At 41.8% G+C, this 19136-nt stretch overlaps 1 protein-coding gene across 9 annotated transcripts in view; it reads left to right on the plus strand.

The window, feature by feature from the left end:
* TNK2 (tyrosine kinase non receptor 2) overlaps positions 1-19136 on the plus strand; it is a 325816-nt gene that overhangs the window by 185859 nt on the left and 120821 nt on the right. The window contains exon 1 of one of the 9 annotated variants that reach the window (XM_073626441.1): positions 9775-11152. The exons of 5 other annotated variants lie outside the window; for them this stretch is intronic. In XM_073626441.1, the coding sequence (XP_073482542.1) occupies positions 10946-11152 (207 nt within the window). In that variant the 5' untranslated portion in view covers positions 9775-10945. Of the gene's footprint in view, positions 1-9774; positions 11153-19136 lie in introns of those variants that run through there. 3 more of the 9 variants (XM_073626442.1, XM_073626443.1, XM_073626450.1) reach the window with 3 other exon arrangements.

Raw genomic sequence — 19136 nt, forward strand, 5'->3', positions numbered from 1 at the left:
ATAACATGGCAGTCTGAAGGACGTGTTTGGATAAATGAATTTCCGCTCCTATGTGAGAGTTTATGTTTAGCGTGGGAATGCCAGACTCTGTTAGAGCTGCCACTTAGTGCACGGCCTACTGAGCCCGACAGGCAGATATTGTACCTGCCTTAAATATTATAGCACAGAGAATCCTTGTATATAGGCCATGACCAAATATGGAGCTAGCATTAAATAACCTGGAATAATCCGAGCGAAGGATCCGATCCAGTAATGTGCTTATAGTACTTAGAACTGAGAAAGCAGAAATTAATGTTAGCGGAGGCTAAATGACCAAATCAACCTACTGAGTTTCCTACATCAATAATTGACCTACTTTTACAACAGTCTACGAAAGGTACCATGAATTTGTTTTTGTAGAGTGTTAGCAATCGGGATTTTTACACTGCTGGATAGGTACATTTTTTTCCAACTTGTATATTAAAATGAAGCACTGGCAGCCATAATGGAATAGTGTGCTTCACCACAATAAACATTTGGTGCACATGCACAGTGGACTGTGTTTTCATAGCATTTGCTTATAGCTTGTTTGCAGTAAATGAAAGCACAGTACACCTCTCAGTGTCTAACTTGCTTTAAGTGCATGTGAATTAAAAAAAGGCAATGTGTGGCAGATGGATGTTCTGTTATGCCCTGTACACACGGTCGGACATTGATCGGACATTCCGACAACGAAATCCTAGGATTTTTTCCGATGGATGTTGGCTCAAACTTGTCTTGCATACACACGGTCACACAAAGTTGTTGGAAAATCCGATCATTCTAAACGCGGTGACGTAAAACACGTACGTCGGGACTATAAACGGGGCAGTGGCCAATAGCTTTCATCTCTTTATTTATTCTGAGCATGCGTGGCACTTTGTCCGTCGGATTTGTGTACACACGATCGGAATTTACGACAAAGGAATTTGGTGTCGGAAAATTTTATATCCTGCTCTCCAACTTTGTGTGTCGGAAAATCCGATGGAAAATGTGTGATGGAGCCTACACACGATCAGAATTTCCGACAACAAGGTCCTATCACACATTTTCCATCGGAAAATCCGACCGTGTGTACGGGGCATTACTGTGTAAAGATGCATGACAGATTGGACACTATGGTTCAAAACATTGGACCCACCGATCAATTTTGTGCTCATTGGAGATCCTTTATGGAGTCAACCTTTTCAGATCCGGAATAACAACTATTAGTGTCCTCTTTCCAATTCACGGAATGGTATGGCAAGGCGGACCTGCGGAACTCACTAGGGAGACTGAATATTTGTCCTTCTACTACCCTTTAGGATCCTTATCCCACGTCTCGTTTTTCAGTATAACTGACACTACCCCCAGTCAACACCCTAGGTTCTCATAGTTATTTAAGTTCTCTTCTCAACTTATAGTTCCTTTTTTCTTTAGCTACTGGTCAGGCATTCCCTCGCTATCCACGTTTCCAAAGGGTTACGAATATGCTAGTGAGAGACTACACTATGGGGTTGATTTACAAAAGGCAAATTCACTTTGCACTACAAGTGCACTTGGAAGTGCAGTCGCTGTAGATCTGAGGGGAAGATCTGCTGGTTTTATCATCCAATCATGTGCAAGCAAAAATGCTGTTTTTTATTTTCCTTGCATTAGAGGTTGACCGATTTATCGACCGATATTTGGCCTCTTTTAAGAAATCGGCATCAGCCGATTTTTGTACAAAATCGGCCGATTACCTCCCTTCCCCACACTCCACTGACAGATTCACACACTGAGCGGCTCTGTGCTCAGTGTGTGAAACTGATTTGCAACTGAATGCAGAGAGAGAAGCTGTCAGAATTCAGCGTGATGTCGGGGGTGGGCGGGACCCAGCTATCAAACACTAGCCAATGGGATGGGATCTGGGCGGGCCGCTACGTGTATGTGGCCCCACCCACTTTCTTAAGCAGCCCAATCATTGAGTAAAGTACCATTGAGTTTGTAAATATTGAACACAGATACTTAAGTAAGAGCTGATTGCCACTTTAAAGCAGTTCTTAAAGCTTGTTGAAAGCCTGCTGAAACCTGCTAGCAGCTTTCTTAAAGTGACAATTAACACTCCCAGTAGGATCTGTGTTAAATATTTACATACTTGAGTTGAATGGTTCTTTAAAAGCTTCAACAATGCTTGCTGAAAGCTCTGCAAATGCTTTGTCAAAATGTTTTTGAACAGCAAGTTTTTACAAAGCATTTGCAGAACTTTCAGCAAGCTTTGTTGAAGTTTTTAAAGTACCATTCAGCTCCAGATTGTAAATGTTGAACACAGATCCTAAAGGAAGTGTTGAGTGTCACTTTAAACAAGCTGCTAGTAGCTTCAAGAAGTGCTGAAGCCTGATAGCAGCTTGTTTAAAGTGGCAATCAACACTCCCATTAGGATCTGTGTTCAACATCTACAAATGGGAGTTGAATGGTACTTTTAAAGCTCCACAAAGCTTGCTGAAAGCTCTGCAAATGCTTTGTCATAGCTTGCTGTTCACACTGCTCTTATACAAGCTGAAGCTTGTGTGAAACAGGCTAAAGTGACATTGATAAAGCCTGGTTTGGGTTGTACATAGTCTCTGAGTTAGGTGTACAGTAGAACTGGTTTTCAGGTGGGTCTTTTCCCCACAGAAGGGCAGCCAGTGCTTCTCTCTGACTGATGTCTGATAAGAGTGCTGGACCCTGTCTGGTACAAGGAGAGATAGTGCTACAAGAGGCAGGCATGCGGTTAAAAATGCATCTAATTCGCATATATGTGAACTGAGCCTAAAGGTTTTTTTTTTGTTTGTTTTTTTGAGAAGGCATTCAAGAGAACAGTAGTCATGTACCAAAAGCTGTAACTAACATCAATAAGACACATTTCAGTGTTCAACATTGAGGCTGGGTTCACACTAGAACACGCAGCGACTCACAGCAGAGTCCAGTACGTCTCCATTCACCGTTTCAGGTCCGATTTCAGTCCGAATTTTGGGCTGAATTTGTACCTGAAATGGACCAAAAGACGCACAGGACTCCTGTGCAACTCGCACCGGAGCCGCTGCGGAGATGTGTGAACCGGCTCCATAGAGAGCCGTATACAATCCCCTGCTATGCAAATCGGATACGGGGAAACTAACATACGTTTTCAATAGTGTGAACCCAGACTCAGCAGTGAGAACAATGAAAACTTATTTCTGTATGAATGATATAGTTTAATGGAATTGTCATGTCATTCTTCTTAATGTGAAAGAATTAGCCTTTCATATGGCTTTATATAACAACTTTTGTATTTGGTAGGAGTTTTAGTGGTTTCCTGGGCACCAGATATGGCTTGAGTTATTAGGAACAACATTGAAGCTTTTTATGATTTGAACCTAACTGAGGTAAAAGGAACCTGTTAGAACAAAAATAAGGGAGCTTCCATGGATGACTTGTTTGAAGAAGTGGGCATGGGGCTTTACTGTCTGGTTGGTCACTGACCCAGATTAAGTTTGTGTAGATCTGTTGCTTGCCACCTGATATGCGCATGTTTTCCAAGTCACTGACCCACCAACTGTTGAAGCAAAGATCAGGATAACAACCCCAAATTACACACCTTCAAAAACAAGTCCGCAATGAGACTTCCTATGTTTCTGCCTTGCCAGGTTCCTTGAAGGTAGGAAAGGCATAAAGTGTGGTGGAAACTACATTATTTCCATGACTTTAGTTTACTTGAGTTTTCCTTTTTTTTTCTTCTTGTTTTCAGGATTTTATTAGGAATAGGGGTAATTAGATTCAGGGTGGTGTAATGGGGGGGTGTCCATATTTTCCAATTTTATGCTGGCTTTCTACTTTAAATTGCCTATTTTAGTTTGCATTAACAGTTTGCAAGGAGCAATAGGCCATACAACAAATTTAAATGTCCGGTATCTCTGTTGTGATCCATGGGTGGTACATACAGTTTATAGGTGCTACTGTTAATAGAAGCTCTTTCACATAATATATAATGCAATATTTTGGTTTTGGATAGTGATCCTTTATGTTCTATAATATGTGCTAATAATAGCTCAATTATAAGTAAATTTCACTGCCGTTGTTCGGTACAGATAATACAGATAATGAAATAAGTCCCTGCAAGAACATTCATTGCAACACATTATTGCAATGTTCAGGAGCAAATTTGTATACTACACCAGTTAACACATTACTTTTGGGTTCCAAGAAATGATGCATTTCCAGTGACAATAGAAAAAGTGAAAAAAAAATTGTTAGAATAGCTCATTTTTTTTTTGGCATAGTCCCAGATAGCAAGGATAACTTGCCACAAATTTGTGGCAGTATTGAATTGTAAGTCTGTTAACTTGTACATTTTCTTTGGCAATCTGTACACTTGCAGAGCACTTGAAGCACAAGTTCTAGTTTACACTTTTTCAATTTGTAGCAAATTTGCATGGCAAGTCCCTAGCAAGAGCAAAGTTGCAGTGGTGAGTCTACAGCAAGAGCTCTGCAAGTCTACAGCATGAAAATTCAGCCACAGTGACCCCTGTGGTGGGATGACTATTGCACAACATAACTGAACCAGAACTTAAAGAAGATTTGCAGAATGTTTCCAAAGAAAGTTAATCTGGAGTCATGAAATGCAGACTTGCTGCAATTGTGCAACAAACGTGTGAAGCCTGGCAAGTCTAGTAATAGCTTAGCAAGTCATTTTCAAACTTGCAGCACAGTTGCTTGCTATCTGGGGTGGTGACCAGGCTCCTGGCAGTTGACTTGCTATGTGCTCCAGGTATAGGGTTATTTATCAGTCTTCCTGCCCCAGCCTTATTTTGTATAACACTTGTATAACACCCCCCATTACACCTTAGCGTGAAACTTCCATAAAGTTTTAGATGGAAAGGTTATTATAAGAAAGTGTTTGTAGTTGAATTCATCAGTTTGCCAAATGGCTCTATTGAGAACTGGTGGCACAACACACATATGCATACCGAACCCGATTCCATATTCATATTTATAGTGGGTAAATTTACAAAAATGCCTATATTTTGAAAACACAATCTGACATTTCATCTACATAATAATAGAGAGATAAAATAACCTTAACATGGTGTAATAAATGAAATCATCATAAGTAAAATTGAATATGGCAGTTCATAACAACACCTGCATTAATGCTTTGCATGATCTGGGTTTGGCACAACAGCTCAAGAGAACTGAAAGTCAGAGCAGGACATAGACTTTCAACTCTCAATTTCATGTGAACTTCCCCTTTTCACCCTGGATGTACGTTTGTGTGCCTTTTCACTGAGCATCTATCTACATACAAGTTCATTTGTTGCTTTTGGTGTAGTCCTATAATCCAAATTCATTACCAACCTTATCCATGTGAGTAGCTCACATTCTAGTTCATTTTTTCTTTTTAGTTTTGGATGGAGTGGGGAAGAGTTGCCATGAATACTGGGTATTTATTTCGGCCTGTAACTCCATTGGGATTTTCTTTCCTTACTTCCTGTTCTTGTATTGCCGTACAAGTAATAGGGGCAGTGACACGGAGAACAATATAGACATTGCCAGAAGTTGTAACTCTTCCTCACTCACTCAAAATATATAATTTTTTGTTTACCCGATGAGAAGTGAGGCAAAATATGGACAAAGGCATCTATACAAATCAAGTGTCTCTAACCTTTCCTGGCTGTTTCCAAAACAAAATATAGTGTTTGGTTGAAGTTGGACTTTTATGGTGTGTATTAAAAGAAAAAGTGCATGTCTGATTTTATTTTTTATTTTTTGTTTAAGGTATGCTGCTAGCCCATTCAAAATAAGTACAGCACACCTAAACACATTGTAATGCTTTAAAGTGTAATTCTACTTTTGTTCAGAAAAAACAAACCCCTCTGAGTGATCAATATACAAAGCAAGGATTTTAACAAACTTTGCAGCGGATTCCCACCTTTAAAGAAATAGCCTTTTGTTTGACTATGTCCTCTGCAAACTTATTCTGAATGGAAGGGACTGGTTCAATATAGTCACCTGGACATACTCAGTGTTTTAATGAAAAAAGCTGAAGGGTCTGCAACCCAGGGAAGCATTTTAACCTCACCAAAACTGAAATGCTTATTGCAAAGAGTGCCTACATTTTTTTTTCCCATAATGTTTTTTTTTATTGATTTGTATAAATGTAAAACTTATACAAAAAATACAAAGAACAGAAGACTTCCAATCCACACAGGGCAGTGTCCGGTGAATAGGAAAAAACACAAAATATACAAAAAAACAAAACCACCTTGTCATTAAGTAGAGTAGCATGAAGTGCTTGGCTCGAGCACAAGTTTACCCATGCGGGCAAAACAGATAGTAAAGAATCAGAGTACCAGAGAAATATAGACTTAAGGCTGAGTAAAAAAAACGCAAAACAAAATCAGGTATCCAGTGGCATTAGGCACCTTTCACATGGACGGCTATTCTGCCGCAGTTAAAAGCATGTTTTTTTCCGTGAAATTCAAGACACCAAGCACTGCGATCAGCTGCATTTGTACATTGCGATTAGCTGCGGTTGCGTTTAGCTGCAGTTTGCCATTTCCATAGCAAGTGGGACTATAGCCCCGGGACTGTGACGTCATAAGGACGCGGGGTCACCGGGTGACATGTCCCGGTGGCCACGCCTTATGCCTATATATTTGGTTGCAGACCTCGCTCATGGCATTACAGCGAGAGGGAGCATCGTGTCAACATCTCTGGAAGAGAAGAGGGAAGAAGACGTCTCAGAAGACCGGGCTCCTCCGCTAGCAAAAGAGCGGCAAAAGAGCAGAAGATAGCGGAGGAGCCCAGCAAAAGGAAGAAGGCACCGGAGAAGAACAAGAAAGCGCGGAGACGACACCGGAGAGAGGGAGAAGAGGCCTGAGAGACCCCCGAGGTCGGAAGAAGACCCCCAAAGTCGGAAGAAGACCCCTGGAGCTGCCTAATAAATTACTTTTAAAACCTGTGTAGTGTGTTTTTTTATTGATACTTTTTCCCCCATTGAATGGGTAGGGGTACGATGTACCCCATACTCATTCACATAGGGTGTGGGGTCGGGATCTGGGGGCCCCCTTATTAAAGGGGGCTCCCGGATTCCAATAAGCCCCCCGACAACCAACGGCCAGGGTTGTCGGGAAGAGGCCCTTGTCCTCATCAACATGGGGGCGAGGTGCTTTGGGCTGGGGGGGCCCCGCAGGGCGCCCCCCTTGCCCCAAAGCACCAACCCCCCCATGGTGAGGGCATGGCCTGGTACAGTTCAGGAGGGGGGGCGCTCGCTCGTCCCCACCCCCTTTCCTGACCGACCGGGCTGCGTGCTCGGATAAGACTCTGGTATGGATATTGGGGGGACCCCCACGCCGTTTTTTCGGCGTAAGGGGTTCCCCTTAAAATCCATACCAGACCGAAGGTATGCTCTTGGAGGGGAACCCATGCCGGTTTTTTATTTCAAATTTGTCGTGGAGTTCCCCCTCAATATTCATACCAAACAGTGCCTGGCATTGGCGGGGATCCAAATTGGATCCCCGTGCTTGTCGCTCATTGAGAAAGGAAAAACATTTTTCCTTTCCCGATGAGCGAGCCAGCTCGGGGCTGCTATCTGCAGCTGACACAGTGCACTGCGATTACCTGCGGTTATGTGCGGATAGCTTTGCTAAATCGCTCCTGGACGCAGTCAATTCTATTTTTTCTATCCGCACCAAACCGCATCTAATCAAAATGCAGCTAAACGCAGAGTGTGAATGGGGCCATAGGAAAGCATTCTGTGCATTTAGCTGCGGTAGAAAACGCAGCTAAAAGCACAATTCTATCCGTCCGTGTGGAAGGGGCCTAACTGTAGAGGAGGTATCTAGCCAGCAGGACCAAAAAACTTTGAAATTTCTTCGGACAGCCTCTATTGTTACATGTAGCTTGGTGTATAAACAGGTTAATATTTACAAGTTACATCCAAAACTGAAGTGTAGAAGGAGAGGGCTTTTTGCAGCACATAGTAATCACCATTCGGGTATAGAATAACAGAAGACTCAGAAGGATCCAGAGCACTTTGGTATTAGCCAGTTCTACTAACAAGCCCAACAGACAGAAACAAGGGGCACATGGTACAGGAGTATGAGATATAGATCTAACAACCCGCAAGACATCTTGTGGTTTTTCCCTTTATGGGATTTTACAGGCAACCAAACCAACAAAATACATAATTAGCTTAACAACCCGCAAGACAGCTTTTTCCAGTAGGAGACTGGGGCATGTCCAGAATAGGGCGCCTAACATCTGACTTGTATCTTAGTGCAGACTTTTTGGAAAATCAGTGAATCAATAACACAAGCAGGAAATTACATTTCTGGGGACATTCTGTTCACCAACAGTGTAAAGAATGCCTCCAGGTTGCCATTATGCATTGAATTTTACAGAAAGTTACAATGGCTGCAGTATAAAAAAGAAAGGTAATTTTAAAACCAGTTGCCACTTGCGATACAGCCAAAAGATGGCTACAGCTGTCTTTGCCAGGTGGGTGTCCATGGACGGAGGGCGGCGCGCCCTATGATCGCCGCGTCCTTCAGACACAGCTGATCACAAATCGGGGTAAAGGGCCAATCACAGCGGTCCTTTACCACAGCTGATCATGATTTAAACCCAAGCTGGATATCGGCATTTCTTTCCTCATACTGACAGCGGGAGGAGTGGAGAGCTGATAACTGGCTTGTGTTAAGGGGACACCTATACTGATAATTAGGGCACTGATTATCAGTATCCTGATTATCAGTGCAGTCCCAACAGTGCCCACCAGTGCTGCCAATCAGTGGCCATCGGTGCAGCCTCATCGTGCCCACCAGCGCCACCTCATCAGGGCCCATCAGTGCAGCCTCATCAGCAAACATCAGTGAAGGAGAAAAATTACCTGTTTGCAAAATTTTATAACAAACTATGAAAAACTTTTTTTTCTTCAAAATTGTTGGTCTTTTTTCGTTTGTTTAGCAAAATAAAAAACACAGCGGTAATTAAATACCACCAAAAAAAGCTCTATTTGTGTCAAAAAATATGATAAAACATTCACATGAGTACAGCGTCGCATGACCGCGCAATTGTTATTTAAAGTGTGCCAGTGCTGAAATCTGGCCTGGACAGGAAAGGGGTAAAAGTGCCCAGTAGTTTGAATTGAATGTCTTGTGTAGCATTTGTATATGCTTTATTATTATTATTTTTTATTGCTGTATTTTTTTGTTGTGGTGTTACCCTTTAATGCATGTGCATTAACGCTGCATATAATGGAAAGGGGGGGGGGGTAACATGCACAAGAGCTGCAGTAAGATGAAGTTTTTATAAACCACTAATGAATGTGTTTTAGTTTTAGTTTTAAAATGCAGTTTACCTAATGCATTAGCATTGTTGGGCAGCAATATAAGTTTGCGTTCTACTTGGGCTTTAGAGCTTTGTCTGTATCTGTGGACCTCTTTATGTAACAGATAAGCGAAAACAAAGATGGATGCTTACAGTTAACCCTCTTAAAAAGACCCATGGTTTGGATAGACTCTGACGTGAACAGGAACTTGGTTTTCCCGAGCTGTAATGCCATTTACAGAGCCCAGCAATGCCCATAGAGTCCAGTGTGAGGCAGCCTCCTCTGGCAGCGAGATAGTTAAAGGGATGTTGACAGATGAGAGAGGGACTGTTTTAAATCCCAATGGAGGCTCCCACAGGAAATTAACTCTCCATCCTGCAGTTAAATCTGACCCTTTGGCTGCGATTCAAACAGTTAGCCATGTGAACACCATAGAGTGTCTGTTTTTAGCAGGGGCAGGCCCACAATCCAAGAAGATTGTGCTTCTAGGAATGAGCTTGGGACCATAGACAACACCCTCTGAGCAGCTTGTTTCTGAGTGTGCTGTTAGAGGCACACAAACGACCGGAATACTCTGTTACAAATGAGCCCAGCAAAACCAAAGAAGGCTGCCCACACTAGTGCCTGGAAGAGCTACAAACACTGGATACTGGAATAATCCACCGCTGTCCTGCAATGCTCCTTTAATGAATTCTGTGTGGGATTTTCAGCAGTTTGGAATGGCTTATTTGCACTGTTCATCTTGCAATCTGCAGACATGTAGCAATGCCAGAGAAAGATTTCTGACACATTTCAGGTCCCAGAGACGTCTGTGTAATCGCCAAGTGGATCTGGTCTATAAAGTTGGCTGCTGTGCTTTAGGTTAGTCGTAGGCTACCCTGCACTTGTGTTTCTCATTCCTCTGGATGTCCAGGACAAGCTCACAAGGAGACACCAAGGAAATCAAATGAGCAGCTGGACAGAAAAACAGCTTCTATGGCAGAGAATATGTCCCGTTCCGTGTTTCTGGAGTATTGGACATGTGAAGGGAGTGCAGAATGTTATCTGCTTTGACTCGGAGGGCAGATCAAATGTCTGTCTCCACTTATTCAACTGTTTTTACAACTTTTTCTGGACCTGTGGACAAATCAAGAGTCAGTGTATTTGGAAGCGTTTATGTTCCTTCATAGATAGTTTGAGTACATTTTTTGTTCTCTTTTATAAGTTTATTATGTAGTTTGGCAGACAAAAAGTTTATCATCCCCGGGAAAATCCATACAGCTTTCTTCCTAAGGGTTAGTTTGCATATACTACAATTTATTACGTAATGTAATATCTCCCACATCCAACTTATTACTACTTTTTGAGCTGGTGGCTCAATCTGTCACAAGGAAAAAGTACAGCACAGATGAATTTTATGGTTAGTGTCTTCAAGTGTTGTTTTTATAGTTAGAATGAAGGATAACTATGCAAAGGCCAGTGTCAACAGAAGGACATACAATATTCCAGCCTATGTCCCTGTCTCAGAATAGTTTTCATCTGGCTTTGCCCGGGAGTCATCCTCCCATTTGTTTCTCTCTGCTGGGCTGATCTGTTCGGTGGGACCAACACCTAGCCACAAGTGGAGAAGAGTGTGGAATGTCAGTGTGTGGCATGCTGTCATTTCTCTGCTTGCTCCAGAACTGTTACACAAACTTTGGCATCCTCCAAACTTGGGAGAAAAGTTCTTGCTTTTTCCTTGCTTTTGCATATTCGCTTGTGGACTTTCTAAACCTTGCAGAAATGAAGCGATTTCAAGCATGGAGGAATTCATTTCCCTTTTTGTCACATTTTAATATTTATAAAGTAAGTACTTTAGTCTCTAAAGGTTGTTAGCATGTAGAAATTCATATGTAATGTTTTTCTGTCCACTGCAGTTTTTTTCTGCAGGCAAATTGTTCTTTTTAATTAGCTTATGTGTATGTACATGTAGCAAAAAGGGGGCTCCAGGTACACATTTATTATGACAGCTGATCATTCTTCTAACACTGGGGTTAAAAGGGTTTTTGGAGCCAAAGGTTTAAAGTGGTTGTAAAACCTTACATATACAAATCCTCCAACATAAGTTGTACCTGTTTATCTGCAGTCTTCTCTACATCTATTCAAAGTACTGAATTATAAAGCTTGTCTGAGAGTTCAGAAAAAAGGAGACCGACAGATAACATTTCACACTTCAGTGCGAAAAGCTCTGAGAGCTGATTGGAGGGAAAAGACATCCCCCCCCCTCCACAGAATACAGGAACAGAGCCGAGGTTGTCAATCTACTGCAGGTCCCTCCCCTGTCAACATTTTTCACTTGGTGTCAGGAAAACTTGTCAGAAGTGATTAATACTGATAGCAGAGGAACGAAGCAGCAGACAGAAATGACAAATAGTGCTCTTAATTGAGACAAGTACACACTATACAGCGATATGCTTTGTTCTGAGGTTTACAACCACTTTAAAGCATAACTCCACTTTTGTTGAGACAAAAACATTCCCCTCTGGTTGATCTATGTACATTGCAGGGAATGTATCAAACTTTTTTGCAGATTTCTACCTTTTGTTATTCTGAAGAAATCCATGTGTGTTTCTGTGTGCCCCTGCTGAGTGAATCTAATGGGAGTGGTTTCATAATTATCAATCAGCTGTGGCACCTGCAGGGCACTAATAAGGAAAGCTGCTGGACCTGCATCACTTTAGACGTGTTCCTATTGGAAGTATCTCACCAAAAATGACATTTTGTTGCAGGGGATGCCTGAAATCTGACTTGTTAGTGCAGACTTCTGGGAAAATCAGTGAGCCAATCACACAAGTAGGAAATTATGTTTCTGGGAGGCGTTCTGTACATATTCTGTGTACAGAACACCTCCAGGTAGCCATTTTGCATTGCATTTTCAGAAAATTACAGAGCTGCAGATAGAAAAGGAAAGGTAATTTTTAATAACATTCACTTACAATATGACTTGTGTCACTATTGTATATGCTATATTATTTTTTCTTTATCTAGTATTTTTCCCCCACAACCTTTGAGGCTTCATGTACACTTGAACTACTTTGACCACCGGCGGTCAAAATGTTCCTATCCTGAACGTGATTATTCCATGTTCAGGAGAGGGAGGTTAGGGGAGGTTGAACCTTCTCTAACCTCAGCAGCTCCTAAACAAACCTAAAAGCCTACGTGTACATTTAGGGGCTTTGGCAAAAAAAACGCCAAAAGCTCCTAAACTCAAGTTTAGGAGCTGCTAGTGTACATGGGGCCTAACACACACAGGTGCTTGCCAGAGCCAAACCTGAAAATGAACATAGGGCAGAATGTAGTTTTGCACCTCCCTCTGTGCCTTCAGCCTGATTTAAGAAAAAAAAACAAGTTTTCCTTTAAGATTTGCTTGCACATGACCCAAGACAATGCTAAAGGCAAAGGTGATATGTAAAGTCCATTAACGAGACCAACCAGATTTCAGATTACTGTAGTCTTATCCTTGTACCCCAAAAGAGCTTTCCATCCAATGTTTCTAACACACTAAAGGGTCAGTTTTGTGCTTAAACCAATTACCTTATCAATGTGTTTGTATTTTGTTGGAAGAAAGTCACTCAAACACTGGGAGAACATACAAAATTCACATAGAGGGTCCTAGGTGGGATTCAAAACCAGAGCTGCGAGACCTAAAGGTGATTAGCCACCATAACTTACATTTATGACTAGCTATTACTCTTCAGCCACCATCAATCTTTTTACCACTGCCGTAGTGAATACACCAAATTATCTTAGGGGTTAAAGGAGTTCTATAGTCACAGCAGACACTCCATTTTCTTTATCAATAATTGTAATAGCAATACAAACAATAGTTTTTCTTTTTATTAAACCCAATATAAGCTTTCTTGAAAATTCTCTTTTCATGTTTTGAGTTCTACCTGTCTTTTGAGCCAGCCTTTTTCAACCAGGGTGCCTCCTGGGTTCTTCTGGGGTGCCTTGGCAAAATGCCTAGATTGCCCCAAATTGCCCAAAAAAAGACAGTGGGTGGATTAAGCCTGCTTTTTGTTACACAAAGCCACAGGCTTTCATTGTGTAACGTTACAACCCTAGGCACTGTGCAGGCCAGCATCTTAACAACTGCTGACATCATTGGTTGATAAGGAGGACATTGAGCACCTGTAGAGCATCCTTGCCTGAAACCAAAAGCACTGGGGTCAATGTTAGCTGCATAGGGGAGAGAAACTGAGGAAGAAGAAATGCTGGAGTTACCTGTGTACAAAAGTGTATTTGTTTTGAAAGAATTAATTACCTCTAATATTGGGTGTTCTACAGTGCCTCGCAAAAGTATTCACCCCCTTGGCGTTTTACCTATTTTGTTACATTACAGCCTTTAGTTCAATGTTTTTTTTAATCTGAATTATATGTGATGGATCAGAATACAATAGTCTAAGTTGGTGAAATAAAATTGGAAAAATATTTACATAAAACTATTTTTCAGAAATGAAAAACTGGAGTATCTGTACATAGGATGACAATAAGCCGTACACTCTATAGAGTTGGGCTTTATGGCAGAGTGGCCAGAAGAAAGCCATCACTTTCAGCAAAAAAAAAAAAATGCCACATTTTGAGTTTGCGAAAAGGCATGTGGGAGACTCCCAAAATGTATGGAGGAAGGTGCTCTGGTCTGATGAGACTAAAATTGAACTTTTTTGGCCATCAAAGAAAACGCTATGTCTGGTGCAAACCCAACACATCACATCACCCAAAGAACACCATCCCCACAGTGAAACATGGTGGTGGCAGCATCATGCTGTGGGGATGTTTTTCAGCAGTCGGGACTGGGAAACTGGTCAGAGTTGAGGGAAAGATGGATAGTGCTAAATACAGGGATATTCTTGAGCAAAACCTGTACCAATCTGTGTGATTTGAGGCTAGGACAGAGGTTCACCTTCCAGCAGGACAATGACCCCAAACACACTGCTAAAGAAACACTTGAGTGGTTTAAGGGGAAACATGTAAATGTGTTGGAATGGCCTAGTCAAAGCCCAGACCTCAATCCAATAGAAAATATGTGGTCAGACTTAAAGATTGCTGTTCACAAGCGCAAACCATCCAACTTGAAGGAGCTGTAGCAGTTTTGCAAAAAAAAAATGGTCAAAAATCCCAGTGGTAAGATGTGGCAAGCTCATAGAGACTTATCCAAAGTGACTTGGAGCTGTGATAGCTGCAAAAGGTGGCTCTACAAAGTATTGACTTTAGAGGGGTGAATAGTTCTGCACATTGACTTTCTTTTGTTATTTTGTCCTATTTGTTGTTTGCTTCACAATAAAAAAAAAAAATCTTCAAAGTTGTGGGCATGTTCTGTAAATTAAATGATGCAAATCCTCAAACAATCCATGTTAATTCCAGGTTGTGAGGCAACCAAACACGAAAAATGCCAAGGCGGTTGAATACTTTTGCAAGGCACTGTATGTGTATGGATGCTGCTGCAATGTGTAAAACTATTAGCTTAGTTTTTACATTTTAGAATAGAGTGCCTCGAGATTGTCCATAATTTTAAAGGGTGCTGTGACTGCAAAAAGGTTGAGAAACATTGTTCTATGCCATCTCTTTCCACAATTTCCTGTATTCCCTGCATGCTGTGAAGCTGCTTCTCTGCTTTTTACTTTCAATCTATAAGGACTACATGTCCCATGGCACCTTGCTGGCTGTAAGCTGTGATTCCTGTACTGACTCCGCCTTCTGAAACTCCTCCTTTTAGCACCTCTGTAGTTCAGAAGGAAGGCTCTGTGAAATGTGTGACACAGTAGTGCCTACTTACAGGGCATAGTGAATATATGTCACAGAATTCAAAGTTAATGTGTGGGGACCTTCACAAAGTAAGTTTACAGACTTCAATATCAATCAGATTAATAGGAGTAGACATGAAATACCTAAAATGCAATGTGGAAATTAATATGATGATTTTACATTTTGACAATAGATGGGATTTAAAGGGTAAGTTCACCTTTACAGAAAATCTGTAAGCTAAACGTACACTGGACCCCCTCCCCGATCCCGCTGTACCGAAGTCCCGTGATCCCCCCGCTTTCTGGCACCAGGACGACGCTTTACTGGTCCAGGTATTTCAATTCCTCCTGGCTTTCTCTCCTCTCCTCCAACGCGGGCAAGATGGGTTAGGCGGACTCTGATTGGTCAGCGCCATCCATGTGCTGATATATCTGTACACGCTGAGAGGTACGGATAGGAGATTAAGCAGCAGGGATTTCAGATCCCCCGACCAGTGAAGCGGTGACCCGGTGTCTGACAGCGGGGAATCGTGGGACTCTGGTACAGTGGGATGGGTATGGGGAGTGAACTTACACATTACTGGTTGTAAAGGCAGACGTTTTTTAATCTTTATGCATTCTATGCATAAAGATAAAACACCTTCTGCCTTTACACCTTCTGTGTGTAGCAGCCCCCTCAGTCTCTCCAATGCCTGAGCCCCATGTAGATCCAGTGATGTTGCAGGAGTGTTTCGACTGCTCGGGACTCCCCTCCTCATTGGCTGAGACAGCAGCGCAGCACCATTGGCTCCCGCTGCTGTCAATCAAAGTCAGTCAGTCAATGAGGAGAGAAAGGAAGCGGAGCCGGACTGCGGCTCCATGTCTGAATGCACACGGAGCTGCGGCTCGGGTGCCCCCATAGCAAGCTTCTTGCTGTGGGGGCACTGAACAGAAGGGAAAGGCAAGGAGCGCTGAAGAGAGACCTATGAAGAGGAGGATCTGGGCTGCTCTGTGCAAAACCAACTGCTCAGAGGGGGTAAGTATGAATTTAACTGAAAAAAAAAAACAAGACTTTTCAATTACTTTAAGCTTCACTTTTACTAAACAGTCCTGAATAACAGTTGAATACTTTGACAGCCGTAGTTGAAACTTATCCAAAGTACAAACCTGTAGTCACAGGAGCTGTTTTACTAATATGGTAAGTGAGCTGAAGATCGCCGTGTTTACATCAGACATCCAGTCATTGGTAAAAAGCTGTATCTTTTAAATTCCTCATTCACAAGACTTTCTGATTGTATGCAGTTCACCTCATTTCACCCTTTAGTAAATCAGGCACTTAGTCTCAGAAATCTTGCAGAATGCTAGATATGTTCTATATGTCCAAATATAACATCTCTGGGACAAATAACGATCAGCTATTCATAGGGAACTGTTTTTTCATCTTGCATTTTGTGTGATGTAAACGTTTGGCTGTGAACTTGCTGGCCATATTTTCTCAGACCGTCAAAATATTTCTGTCCTGGCCAACAGACTTCAAGGAGTTTATTTTTCATCTAGTGTTCACCTGCACTCCCATTCTTCCATAATCACGAGAGTTCAGTCACCTTAGAATGTTTTGTTTTCTGCACATGTAAGGTGTAAATGATATGATTGCCTATAAACTACATTACATTGCTTGTACAATGTGTTATTGGATGTTAGATGGGCCATGGGTAGAAGATTGCCATCTGTCATAGTGTGAGAAGGTCATAGAAAACAGATTGCCTTTCATTCTTCTTACTGCTGTAGACTGATGAAAGGTAAAATCCGATTTCCTGCGGGTTGCTGCATTCTACACATCAGCACTGCCTTGATAAATACACTCATTTGTGACTTTAAAATAAACATGTTTTGAGAAGCTCTGTGAGCAAGGTGATTGTGCTACCGCTTTGTTATTACAGTGGCATTCTGCATTTCACCTTCTCCCAGGCCCCCTGGGTTCTTTGGATGGTGCCAGAAACTCTCATTATGTCTCCTAACAAAACAGAATACAGCACAGAAAGCGCCTACTCAGTCCTCACATTGATTCCAGGCTGTGAACTATTTTTTGTTCAAATGACGAACCACCAGTTCTGTACTGAAGCCTTATACAGTACTAGGCTTCTTATGCAATATTTGCTTACCCAATATCCTGCTATGATTATTCGTGATTTTGAGCACAATGCCTAATATACAGTATATAAAAATTTTTACTTCAAGTGTTACTAAACCCACAACAGTAAAATCAGTCTGTATATGCAGTAAAGCATGCTTATTATACTCATTGTGGAAGAGGTTAATCCTCTGCATTGTGTAAAAAGTATGTTTTATCCTGTCTTCTCTGATCCTCCCCTTCTTCCACTGTCCCCAATCCAACTCCTAATAGAGCAGAGGCTAGGGGACGAGGTATACATGCTCAGTTTGGTGTATATTGCTAGAGAGTTTTTTTTTTTCTTGTGAGAGTGCATGTGATTAGCACAGGGCCAATCAGCACTGTCCAGACAGAGGGTCAGGGGTCCTGTAGCCACATAGAACAGTCAGAGTAGTATGAAAACTCCTCCTACAAGCTTTTTTTAACAGAATCCTCCTACAAGCTTTTTTTAACAGAATCCTCCTACAAGCTTTAACCAGACACTGATAGAAGTCACAAGACTGTTATATATTGCTGATGAAAAAAGGTATTTAGCAGTTTATATTTACTAAAATAATTGCATTTCCATGTTCTGTGTACTGTGGGAGATCAGATATAGTGAATGCAGGGTCCTGGGTTTATATTGTACAGTCCCATTCATACATACAGTACATACAGTTAAGTGAATTTATATTTAGACAATTTTTATACTTTTGGCTCTGTATGCCACCAGAATAAAATTAAAATGAAACAATCCAAATTAATTTGAAGTGCAGACTTTTAGCTTTAATGTAAGGGGTTGAACATAAATATCAAGTACAGATTTTAGGAACAGCAATCATTTTTATACATAGTCCCCCCATTTTCAGGGGCTCAAATGTAATTGGACAAATGAATATAATCTTAAATAAAATGTTACATTTTTATGTTTTGTTGAGAGTTTACTGGCAATGACTGCCTGAAGTCTGCAACCCATGGACATTACCAAAGACTGTGTTTCCTCCTTTCTAATGCTTTGCCAGGCAGCTGTCTTCAGTTGTTTTTTGTTTGTGGGTCTTTCTGCCTATATTTTTGCCTTCAGCAAGGGAAATGCATGCTCAATTGGGTTGAGATCAGGTGATTGACTCGGCCATTGCAGAATATTCCACTTCTTTTCCTTCAAAAGCTCCTGGGTTGCTTTTGCAGTGTGTTTTGGATCATTGTCCATCTGTACAGTGAAGCACCGACCAATAAACTTTTCTGCATTTTGCTTAATCAGGGCTTACAGTGTATCTCTAATACTGCTTTCACACTGGGGCAGGGGGGGCGTTAGCGGTAAAGTGCCGCTAATTTTTAGCGGCGCTTTTCGGCCGCTAGCGGTGCGCTTTTAACCCCCGCTAGCGACCAAATAAAGGGTAAAAGTGCCCGCAAAGCAACGCTGCCGAAGTGCTTTGCAGGCGCTTCGGCAGCGGTGCCCATTGTATACACTGCTCCTGCACCACCCAAAAGATGCTGCTTGCAGGAATTTGTCTAACGTTCTGCAGGCACACCACCCCAGTGTGAAAGCACTCGGGCTCTCACACAGGCTGCAGGGGAGGCATTTTCTGGCTCTTTACGGGTGCTATTTTTAGCCCAAAAGCGCCTGAAAAATGCCCCAGTGTGAAAGGGATCTAAACACGGCAGAATTAATTTGGCTGCTTCTGTCTTCTGTCACATCATCAATAAACCCAATGACCCAGTGCCACTGGAAGCCATACATGCCCATGCCATCACACTACCTTCACCATGTTTTACAGATGATGTGTGCTTTGAATCATAAGCTGTTCCAAGCCTTCTCCACACTTTTTTCTTCTCGTCATTCCGGTACAGATTAATCTTAGTTTCATCCGTCCAAACAATGCTTTACCAGAACTGGTCTGGCTTTTTTAGATGTTTCTTG

The sequence above is a fragment of the Aquarana catesbeiana genome, linkage group LG04 (genome assembly GCF_042186555.1).
Source record: "Aquarana catesbeiana isolate 2022-GZ linkage group LG04, ASM4218655v1, whole genome shotgun sequence".
NCBI lineage: Eukaryota > Metazoa > Chordata > Amphibia > Anura > Ranidae > Aquarana > Aquarana catesbeiana.